Source organism: Lasioglossum baleicum, chromosome 4, assembly GCF_051020765.1.
Source record: "Lasioglossum baleicum chromosome 4, iyLasBale1, whole genome shotgun sequence".
Classification (NCBI taxonomy): Eukaryota; Metazoa; Arthropoda; class Insecta; order Hymenoptera; family Halictidae; genus Lasioglossum; species Lasioglossum baleicum.
The window spans coordinates 19453875-19466127 of record NC_134932.1 but is presented as its reverse complement, the minus strand read 5'-3'; the positions used below and the strand labels follow the sequence as shown (position 1 = coordinate 19466127).

Here is a 12253-nt window from a genome sequence, read left to right as displayed (position 1 = left end):
CTAAAAGTATTCTTCACATTTCTACTGCAACCTAGCTTTATGCACCATGAGCTGACCATAAATCTAATATAAGTTTGAAATGATGATAGTATTCAGTCGACCCGCGTTAACCATTGCGCCAATCACAGCGTACAGCGATGATATCGAAACGAATAGTACCAAAAAATACGATAGGACGTACAGAAGCGTGCTACGAAATTAGTATGCTGAACGCAAACGGATAGATCGCTTTTGTAAGCTCTGATCACGGACCAGGTTCGAAAGAATCCAAGAGTAGCCTGGACGGTAGGAGGTGTTCGTGCTTAAAGCTTCATAATTAATCCTAGCAATTATTAACGGCCGCTTATTAGTTCGCAACGTATACTGAAATATTGAACTTGTTATGTTTTAGCATTCATGCTGTGCTACACCCAGGACGACACTAACACCGAAGGTAATCACGTCTCTGTCTGTCTGTCTCTGTCTCTCATTCTACATTTTCGGTCCGTCTCACACCAGCCTCTCCGCATTAGTTCCTTCTTCTCTGTCCGCCTTTCATTTCGATCTCCATAATGCGAGCCCCCTGCCGAAACTCTCGCCGTTTCATCTCGGTCGCATCAATTAACAGAGCACACGTTCATTACCGCGGTATAACGATCCGGCACGTCATTTTGTGGAGCACCGTAGTTTTCGTCGCGTTGTCCACTCGCCAACCGAGAAACTTTCCGAGCTGACTGCGCTATAGATCGGATCGAACTCGATCAACCACCAAGGAACCACTGGATCCCCGAATTTCGCGTTTGTTGAAAACCTAAGCACTGCCAGGTTCGGGAACATCAATCTCTTCGAGTCGCGAATCACCGAGATTCAACGAAACCACATCTCTTCGAGACTAATATTAGGGGTGGGCAGGTGCCCGGAAATTCGAGTTCGGAGGTCCGCGGGTACCCGAAGTTGAAAACTTACATTGTTCGGAGACCCAAATATCAGAGATTTTCGGGTTCCCGACCCGACTTCGTCTTTAGGTACCCGCGTATCACTAAGATTTTTTGGTAACCGTCCATCTCTAACTAATACGTGCTTGCAACCTGAAACCATGAAATTTCATCCGACCATCATCGTCCAACGCGATCACTCTTTTCCCCGTTTTCATTTACGCGTGCTTCATCCACCTTGCCATTCACAACGAGATTTGTCTTGGGTCGCAGGGAGTAAAGAAATTTTGTACCGTGTTGAACTGCCTTATATGGAGGAACTGACGTTAGTTTATCTGGAAAAGGAGGATGATGAGAAGGATGAAGAGATTAGTAAGTGAAATTGAAAGGAGTCAGTGTGTGACCCGGAGTGAGATACCCCATCGCGGTCCTGACTAACATCGTCGAACCGTGATTTCTTCGATCGACACCCTCAGATCGACGTTCTCCTGTCTTTTTTTTAATTCTATCGTGTTTTGTTTTTTTTTTTTATTACTTTCCCCACCTCCATCACAGACTAAAGAGCACTAACAAAACGCCGAGAAACGCTTCGTGCATTTGGGACAGTCGCGACACGTGCTTTTGTCTACCTGTTGTCTGCCGTTTGATCTCTGTAAACTAATCACCCCCCTTTGTAGATTGGTAACGAGACTTGCAGGTACGCTGGGTAGACTTTAGAAACCCCCTGTCGCTTCTTGTTGCTAACGGAAAGCTTACGATGTAAATAGATCTGAAAACAGACTTCCTCGAGAATACCTTAATGATCGAATCTAATTGGCTGTTGTCTCGAATCCGAAGGTAGAGGTATCGTCAATCGAAGCAACTCGTCTTGAATTATCCTGTAATTGCTTCTAAATGAGTACCGAATCGCACAGAATTACAATACGAACTTGGAAGTATCGCTATACACACTGTGTAATCGATCTTTCAGTTAATTGCACTGGGTATTTGAGAATGAAAATTTGAGGTGACGTAGAAAATGATTGTTGTTCTAGTCACATCGAATTCCTCGCGAGTAATAAGAAGCGATGACTGCGTAACACTATTAAAATTATATAGCAATGCTGACTATCGATTACAAAAGCAACCTTCCGGCTTCGAGTACTAATATAGTCGCCTGTTACTAATGCCGAATCGACCTTGATAGCATTCGATCGCCTAAGTTCTAGAGTCTAGGGAGCTTAGCTACCTACCTTTCTTGCTTCGATCCCCTAAGCGCTAAAGCATGGATCGTGGCTCGTCCGGAGTGGAATTAATCAACCAGCCGCGTTTCTGTGCAATACCTCATCAACTACCTTTGTGCGTTTGATTCAGGATCGGTTTTAAGTGACAGTTTTTGAGATTGACTAGCCAGTTTCTCCCGCTGATAATAATTAATACGAGTTTGGCCGATTCAGAAGAGATGCTCTGCGACGCGAGTCCATTTGCAAACTACTTTTACTTTCCTAGAGAAGAAAGAGTTCTTTCTGGTAGGATACTTCAATTCCTCGTTCAGAGATTAATTTTAAATATATTTAAAACCTGTTTGTTTTCGAGATGCACGTGTACCGGATGTCTCTTCTGAAAAGATCTTTCGAATTCACGAGAGAAACGTTTGCCTCCGTGTTTGGAAGAATGTAATCGTTCTAACCGAGAGTATACATAGCTCCCAGCAACGTCGCCTCGTTATGGAAACGCCAGAGTACTTATACTGTAAATTGCAGGCAGCGAAGAAAACGTGCTGTCGTACGAGGCTGTCCAGCAGCTCACCATTCAGTACACCCGACCTGTCATTATCCTCGGTCCCCTCAAGGATCGCATCAACGACGACCTCATCTCCGAGTTCCCTGACAAATTCGGCAGCTGCGTGCCACGTGAGTGAAACCTTTCAGATCTGTCATTTCGCTTAACGACGTGCCACGTGTTACGGATGGGTGACAGGATTTTCCACGATTTTACGAACTTTCGAAACAGTGGAACGTCGTCTTTAACTACCACTTCTTCGATACTCCACAGTCAGTAGTAATGTATACATTTTTTCCTGAATGATACATACACTAGGGATATAATTCTATCGTGGATGCATTAAATACGTAGTCCAACAATGACCCGTCCGTAACGTGTAATTGTGAACGTTTAACACTAAACCTACCGGGCCTTAAAAGTAACTGGTACATGCTCCCTTATAAAAATGACAAGATTGATTTTATTTAGACTTTGTGCGGCCTCTATTGTAATACGTGCTCTACTAAAGATATCTGTACCACCATTCCTTATGAAATCATTTTTATTATTTCAATAATTGTAAAATAAAAAATCTAGAACCAGTCATTTTGACCGGTGGTGGTAGGTTTAGTGTTAAATTTGTGCATGCACGCACAACTTTTAAGTAATTATGGTCAAGTAAATAAAATTAACCCTTAGCAGTTGAGTGGTGACTCAGAGTCGCCATTAAAAATTGCTTACGTTATTAAATATGTTGTTTATTAAATTATTTAGTTATTAGTTACAAGAAATGTTCAATTTTAATTGGGCAAAGGGTTAATAAAGGTCTGATCGTGAAAAGTATTAGGTTGGCCACAAGTCTCTGCTTATTTCTTTCTAGTCTATTGATGGTATTATTTGCAAGAGTAACATTAAAACGCAAAATATAGTCACTGCAAGATGTGACAGAACGTTTTCGAATAATACAGACAATATTTTATTAACCCGGCGTTAGTTAGGTGGGTCTCACAGACCCCAGAGATTTTAGATTGATCGTAACATTGTAACAACGCGTGACAGTTGTTAAGTATTTATAAATAATGAAAATTTAATTTCGTGGAGCTGCGTTTTTACTCTGATGAATTACAAGCCTCTTAAGGAATACCTAATCTTATATTTATGAAAAAGGTATTTATTATTATTTCGGGGGGTCTGTGAGACCCCACCACTTACGATACATTTTCCCACCTTACCAACGCCGGGTTAATTTCAATTTAACGAGGTAGAGCTTTCTTGTAAATACTAAAACATGCGAAAAGAGTTTCTGGCCAACCTGATAAGAAGAATGATTGTCGAGAGTACATTCGGAAAATTTTGCAGATACAACGAGGAGTAGAAGAGAGTATGAAGTTGATGGACGAGACTACCACTTTGTGGCGTCGAGGGAGCAGATGGAGAGGGATATTCAGAACCACTTGTTCATAGAGGCCGGACAGTACAATGACAATCTTTATGGAACCTCTGTGGCGTCCGTTCGGGAAGTTGCTGAAAAGGTAATTAAAGGGGTCACCGTGTATTCATCCAATAGTAGCAAATCTCCAACTGTGTACAATTATTACATAGCCAAGCCTGTAATCAAATTGTAACATTTGCATTTCTGTCATTCTAGGGGAAACACTGTATCCTAGACGTGAGCGGAAACGCTATCAAGAGGTTACAGGTGGCACAGCTGTATCCCATCGCCATCTTCATTAAACCGAAATCCGTAGAATCGGTTATGTGAGTAGCCATTCTCCACTAAAACAAAATCCTTGTTATCAGTGATTATTTTATAGCTTTTAAAGTCTAAAATTCATAGTTATTTCTTAATAAATTTGACACTGGCAATTTCAATTCTGAACCAAAAACTCATGCTCAGCGACGTAGTCTAGCAAACTTCATTTAGCTGTATTATTTAAAAGTTTCTTAAGCAGGAAAAACTTTGTTAATAAGATTCTGTTATATTGAACGTTCATAACCCACTATTAATATTTTCAGGGAAATGAACAAGAGAATGACGGAGGATCAAGCGAAAAAGACGTACGAACGAGCATTGAAGATGGAGCAGGAATTCGGAGAATATTTCACGGGTAACGAGTCCACCGTGGTTTCAAATAAATGTCTTCATTTACGATTCTCAGCATTTCTAACTGTTTCTTCCATTTCAGCCGTAGTACAAGGCGACACTCCCGAGGAGATCTACGTGAAAGTTAAGGAAGTGATCTCCGAGCAGTCAGGACCGAACATTTGGGTACCGTGTAGGGACCAGCAACTGTGACGTCCTGCCCCCCATGCTCAGCCCGGTCCGAACGCTTGGACCCTACCACCGAGGCGTCAAGCTTAATTAATCTTAATAAAATAATCAAGTAACACTCTAATGCCTTCCCCGTCCCCATCCCGTTCCCATCTCGTCCCCGTCACAGATACACGAGCAAACTCGAATATACACGCGTACACAGACACACAGCCACACACAGACGCACATCAAGCCATATACATACGTACACACGTCCCGCAACACAATGTCCCAGTCAAGGCGTTAATCGCGCACTGTTCGTCGAGAAAACTTGATCGAGCACTGCGTACAGCCTCGAGTGTCATCGACAAGTGTCACGAATGAGGAAACAGAGAGATCACGAATGAAAAAGGAAAATAAGTATAATAGATCGCATTGTTTCTCGACGTGTTCGATCTCCTTCGCGGTGTTGTGTAACTTGTAACGGCGACACCGGTCACAGGATAAACGAGAGAAAGAGAAAGAACAGGATAGATGAGAAAACGTCGAATTGACGCCGCGAAGGTGAGAAGATCGTTTTGATCGGGTGGTTTGAAGCGATTGACCGATAGAAACTAAGAGAAAGCTATCGTCTCCGACGCGAAAGAGTATTTAAGGTGTTAATTAATCCCCCCTGGTTGCGGGGGGGTTCGTGTTATAGTGTTAAATACCAGAAGTGTTTCGTTGTACCACGATGTTTTTCATGTATCTAACGGGTTTGTTGAACGAGAACACGGAGACCACCGTTGCGTACCAAGTCTCCGCATTGATTTTATTACGGCATCGAGCCGCGGTGAATACACGCCGGTGTTCGGGGCCGGTACCCTGAATCTTCCTCCCGAATCCTCTCCCGCGACGAACAATAAACTCGTGCTTCGTAATTTATACCGCACGTCCCAAATGTTCCTGTATCCCCGAAGACCCCTCCTTCGCGTCATGGACATGGACAAGGAGAAGCGAATGAGAGAGCACCGTCGAAACGAAGACCGTCGTGTATTCGTCCTGATAACGATTTTAACGCGTAATCGACCACTCGACTCGGAATGCGACGGTCGAGATTGCCCCGTGTCTTACGATATGACTCGAGAACGCGTTGCGTGTACAGTTAGGGTCGCTTGGAGATTTGCGGCAAGCGTGACCGAAATCGAGGCAAGAAGGAATGATTGATGAAAGGAAGAAAGAAAGAGGAAGAGTGAGAGAGAAAGTATCAGAGGAACGATATAGAAACTGTTACGGACATGGATTCTCGTCGCGATCGTTCGCAAGATGCGCACAGCACCGCTAGACGCTTTTGAAACAGACATTTTCTCCCACCCTCCGCGCGCATAATCGCGGCGACGAATCGTGAAACAGTAACGGGACGGACGAAGACGCGAAGCGGGGAAAACATTCGAAAATCGATAAACTGAACGGGGACACGAATTAATGAATTTGGCTTCACCGATCACACTATTACTAGCTTGTCCGGTTTATTATGAGCGAAGCAGCGCAAGCGCGCGGTATTTTTTAATGTACTTAATCGCAATAAGTGGCGCGAAGGATCATGAGAGCCGAGGATGACTCGTTAGTATTGTCGCTTGTTGTCAGGCGAAGGGAATTTAACCATTGTAGAGTGCACTAAATAAATGGAGACGTGAAACGAAACAGACTTACGAAGAATCACTGTTACACGACGAGCTGTCCTCGTCGCGTTTCGTCGTGTAAAATCGAGTACATATATATATAAACATATATACTCATATGTATGCGTGTGTGTGTATATATTTTTATATTTATATGCTTATCAGTACACACGTATTCTGCAACTGAAAAGAGAAAGAGAGAAAGAGAATAAGCGATGCCGAGATGGGAAAAACTGAGAGAACCCGGTCGCATATTAAGAACCTCACGATTCATCAAACCTCACAGGACAAATCTCTAGATGCTAGAATAGCGATATATAATGTTTTGTACAGCTAGATTACTAAGCCAGTACTGGGTTATGTGCAACATTATATATATAAATATGCATGTATACATATGTATATATATACACACATCACTATTGTATATATATATACATATATATACATAGGAAAAAATATATATATAGAAAGAGCGAAAGGGGTGAGAGAGAGAGAGAAGAAAGAAAGAGAAGAGCGGCAAGGGGAGAAAGAATGAACTCTATTGTAATTTAAATACCACTACTAAATTATTATTACGATAGTAGGTATGTATTATTGTAAATACCTGTACCCGGATAATCGAGATGGAAATATGGTGGCGGTTAGCGTGAATCGAAGCGGCCGGATGCGAATTGTCTCGAGCGTGGTGTTGTCGAATTGAGGGGGGGGGGGGTGGAAGCGTGCGCACCGTGGATTCTATATTTTTCGAATTCGAACGTGGCTGTTCACTTTCGACTTTCGTTTTCTACGATTGGCCTGGCCAATCCATAGAAAGCTGGATCAACGCGCGAATGGTCGAAAGATCGAGGATAGGGAATACTAGAGGAAGAGGGACGAAGCGTCGGAGAGAAGCTTTTCCGAGTGTAAGCGTTGCAACGAAGAGAGAAACCGTTCGCTCGACGAAGCGGTGGGAAACTCGTTGAAGAGATAATTGGATCACACGCAGATCGGTTGAGAACATCGCGCATTCCCGCGGAAAACTAAAAGTTCGCGACCGTATATAAATTCGTTGAAGAGCAACAAAGACACAGCATGGAACAATCAATTCGTCGTTCATTGTGAACAGTACTTACGAGAACGAAGGGAGGAGAATCTGCGACCCGTTTTGCAAAGGTTTTGTAGGACGGGAGGGGAGGGACGAGAATTGTTCGAGGGTTGGAAACGAGACGTTACGAGATTAAAAATGACGATGGTTTAATTGTAGCGGAAGTGTAATATCGTAATGGCCGCACGCGTACCGTTTTCTTTTGCCATTGTCCGCGGCGATTGTCATCGATTCGATCCAAGCTTACGATTGCTTTCTCCTTTGATTAAACGAGCGGAAGAGACTTTTGTGTTTCCTTTCGTTCCGTAGAACGTATCGCGCGGCAACCAGCGATTAATCGGGTATAATTAGTATGGGTACGCTTTCTACGAGCTATTTTTCCTACGACAGAATCCTTGTGTTTAGAGTCGTTAACGCAGCAGCCGTCGCACGTATTATACGATGAGAGGACGACGCCGTATTATAGTTTGAGAAGAGCCGAATGAGAGGCTCCTACGGAGCAACGCGAAACGTCGAAAGACAGCGGATATTTGATGGAAAAGATGTAAACTGCTCACGCAATGCTGCGAAAAAACCTTCGTTGACAAATATCCGCTGTAATGTGCGTATTCGCGTTGGTCGATGGGGATGCCTGAAAAATGGCGAGAGTGTCGCCGTGATCCGCACAGGTCGTGCCTGAAGAAAATGCGAGAAAGTGTGTGTGTGCGCGCGTGCGCGCGCGTGTTTGTGTGTGAGAGAGAACGAGAGAGAGAGAGAGAGAGTGCAGTAGGCTTCGTCAAATTAAAAAATACGAAAAAAATGTTTAAGCGAAAAAACTGAAAAAAAATAACGGTAACGACGAAGAGAATGACGTCTGTCTCGATGTAAAGGAACGTATAAAGAGAATAATTACTACAGACACTTATTATACACCTCTATAGTCTATTTAATAATATTACTTATTGAATTGTCAATCTCATGTTCACCTTGTTTCATCGTTTTTAAATAGTTAATAAACGTTTTACCAATTTTAACCATTCGTTTTTCATTTGTCTTCCAATACGAGGTATAATCACGGACGATATACAATTATGGACCTCTCATTCAGTTTACGATGTGTTTAACGTTAGATTAGAAACATGAAAATTAGGTAAATATAATACTTTGGTTAAAAAAGAAAGTCTTGCGCCCTTTACGCTGAAGAACCATAAATGTTGGAACCAGATCCATGAGAACGACCAAATCTGGAGAAATATAAATGACTGACGAGTTGATGGCACTGCCAGATGTTATTTCCATAATGTATAATAGTTTTGAAATAATCATAGATATTGTCGTCTGTCTTATTTCTTCAAGTCCTACCCTCAACTCTTATCCTACCCTTTTTCCTTTTCCTCTGTCATTCACACTTTCTATCCTGCTTTTCCCTTCACTCTCTATTTAACTATGCCATCCACCCCTCTCCCTCTCCGTCTTCAGCTAATATCTTTTTTAACTACCCCCTGTATTCCTTTTTCGATTCCTCCTTCTGCCTTGCATCAAATAATCTTCTTAATTAATTTACAAGATCTTCGTCAGAAGTAGACGACCTATGGGGCCTTCGGGTATCTCACAGAATCGAAACCCGTATTCACTCCCAGCCCCATCATGTGTAGGGCTACTATTTTTTGTGACCTCACCGACCACGCCGAAGTATGTCCCGCAGTGGCGGGAGTAGGCGAACTACCCGAGATCATACAGTTCCCTCCACCAAAACATTTTATATATGAATCTACAATGAATAAATACAGACAGTTATAAAAAGAGCGTATCTGCGTATATAATTGTATTGAACCACCAATTTTTCCCGTACGTCCGGCTTGTCCTAAAGTTATACTACTGATTTCAGCAAAAATATACGTCCTCCTAACTTGTCATTGAGTTATGAAACTTGGAAAAACAAAAATTTTCAACCGTCTGACCTGTCGTTGAGATGTACTACTGAAAATAGTGCCACCTCCTTCGATATCATATTCTCCTAATACAAAACTCAATTTTAGAGGTTTTCGAAAAATCGAATTTTGTATTAGGAGAATATGATATCGAAGGAGGTGGCAACAAATTTCAGTAGTACATACAACTCAGCGACAAGTCAGACGGTCGAAAATTGGCGAAAATTTTCGAAAATCTCGAAAATTGAATTTGTATTAGGAGTACATGATGTCCAAGGAGGTGGCACGAATTTCAGTAGTGCAACTCAACGACAAATCGGTCGTTCGGGAAAAATTCGTGGTTTAATAAATATGTACATACGCAGAGACACGCTTCTTCATTACATTATCTTTATTTATATTCATTGTAGATTCATCCATAAAATATACACCGACATGATACAATGTCTGTACTAATCTTGTTTGTGTCTTATACTCCGTCTGTGGTAGAAACATCTCATACATCATAGAAGACAATCTTCTAGTCTCTGCTAATAATGTAGACAACTGGGTTGCAGTCCATGCTAACGACGAACAGGTTAGTTTCCGATCGACTTGGTGCAGTACTAGCGTTCCTGAAAAAATCAGAGGCACAGAAAAAATCAGACGTCAATGCACTGAAAACTGCAACCACAGGCGAGATATATGTAGAATCCTATATCTCGTCTGTGCTTTAATACTAGCACCATCTTCTTTATCGATGTCAAAATAGTAAATACACCGACTAGTATCTCGGGGTGAACCAGCTTAAATAATATATATTGTTCTGTGGGTAGGTGACATTGGAAAACGTTATGGAAGGGAATTGGTGCGAAATAATCATAGATATTCATTTACAAGATCTTTATCGAAAATCTTTCAATACATTTGTTCTTACATCTAGCATGTCTTACATTCTAGAATACCGTATTAATGAAAATTCGAAGTGTGCCGCTATTAGCTCGATATTATCCACTACGTGTAAGGTACTAGAAGTCCTTACAAATAGAGGATAATACCGATTGTCCAGGTCTCACCGCGAGGGGGTTGCTGCACAAGAGACCCGGAAAGGGTGAGGGAGTCACGGCGATTTACGATCCTAGCGCCTCTTATACTCCATTTGTCATGCTTCATCAGTACATACTGCGTTTAGACACGCGCGACTGCGTCTAGACGCGAGCATGGAGTTACAATGAATGGAGTATGGATCCATTCGTTCCAAAACGCTGCGTCCAGACGCGCTTAGGAGATCCTGCCTTTAGAGCCCCAAAAAGTGTGGACAGAAAAGCCCATAAAATGCAACATCTGTGACAGGCACCGACGAGATACAAAAGAAATTAATTGTTCTATTATCCGAAAATTCCACTATCTGGCCACTTTTGTCTCCCTATTAGTTTGGATACGGAAGTCTCTACTGTACCTCGTTGATGCTCCAGGGGTCGGTGCTCCAGGGAGGAGTAGACTACTCCTATATCTGATCTGTGGAGGTGACGTTTCTCTACCAACTTAGGTGCGTTAACGCGGATGGCAGCACACACACCAGTTAGAAACGTGTGGCGAGTCTCACTTCCCTTTTGGAAGATAACTTTATTTTTTGAATAATGAAAATATTTTTTGAATAAAGCTTTCTATTTTTCGAGAAAAACATTCCTAACTAACACTGTTCTCAGTTTCATGACTGAGTATGGCCCCTTATACATTATTTTGTACACTCCTTCACAAAAAGATGTAATCAAGGAGTAATCCGAGTAACCGGCTACTCGAAGAAATTGAATATAATTCACTTACACCAACCAGGTTTGATACAAATAGGATTCGTAGATTTATATTTACGCAGCAGCCTCTTCTGCTGTTTATCTGATAACTAGACGGTTTCGCACACGGTAATCTTCCGGAAGAAAGAGTTTGTTAGTTAACGCATAATGTTGAACACTTAATGAATCCACATAATTACCTGAATCACTCGTGATTGCTCGTTGCTCGGTAAAGTGTTGTTTATGCATGTAAGAATCAGGTTACGCCTGGTATTGGCCGCTTATTAATCTCCTGACGAATACTAACGAGAAATCTAGACCGTGGGATCAGGTCAGTTCGAACGCGCACCAACCTCCTGGCACTCTCTCGCATGGTAATAATGTCGGGGGACCAAGATCTGTGAATCATTCACTCCTTGATAAAGAAGATAAGACGATATGTTGCAGTGGGAAATCCATTGAACGTTCCGCACGGTGCAGTACGAACATCAGGAAATTCGTCATATTTCCACGTAATGTATCACTGGATGAAACCTCGATGTGACTTGATCACCGTTCATTCTATTTATAATTTATTGAGCCGTTCAATGCAAAAAGTGGTGTAAGTCAATATTTGTCTGCTTCGTTTGACATCGCATCTGAACACTTTAATAGTTATTAAATAACATAATTGTATATATTTAATCTAAATTTAATATAAATTGTATATTTTAATTAAAAACTGATCACACACACTTTAAAATCAGACTAACTATTTTATGAATGGACCAAATGACTTGAATTTCTCTGTAAGGCTAGAAGAATTAGTTTAGTAAATGACGTCTAAAAAAATATGCTGGAAAAATGCATTTGGTCGGAATTGTGGAAAACAGTAGTAAAAATTGATTTTTACGACTTTTTTAGCGGGGCCAA

At 41.8% G+C, this 12253-nt stretch overlaps 1 protein-coding gene across 21 annotated transcripts in view; it reads left to right on the top strand.

Moving 5' to 3' along the window:
- Nucleotides 1–8672, top strand: part of LOC143208036 (disks large 1 tumor suppressor protein-like) — a 397450-nt gene extending 388778 nt beyond the window's left edge. For 18 of the 21 annotated variants that reach the window (XM_076422075.1, XM_076422079.1, XM_076422072.1 and 15 more), the window contains 7 exons: nt 392–433; nt 1188–1286; nt 2657–2806; nt 4017–4189; nt 4306–4415; nt 4674–4765; nt 4844–8672. In XM_076422075.1, the coding sequence (XP_076278190.1) occupies nt 392–433; nt 1188–1286; nt 2657–2806; nt 4017–4189; nt 4306–4415; nt 4674–4765; nt 4844–4953 (776 nt within the window). In that variant the 3' untranslated portion in view covers nt 4954–8672. The remainder of the gene's footprint in view (nt 1–391; nt 434–1187; nt 1287–2656; nt 2807–4016; nt 4190–4305; nt 4416–4673; nt 4766–4843) is intronic. The other 3 variants (XM_076422073.1, XM_076422071.1, XM_076422074.1) reach the window with 2 other exon arrangements.
- The last annotated feature ends 3581 nt before the right edge of the window (nt 8673–12253 follow it).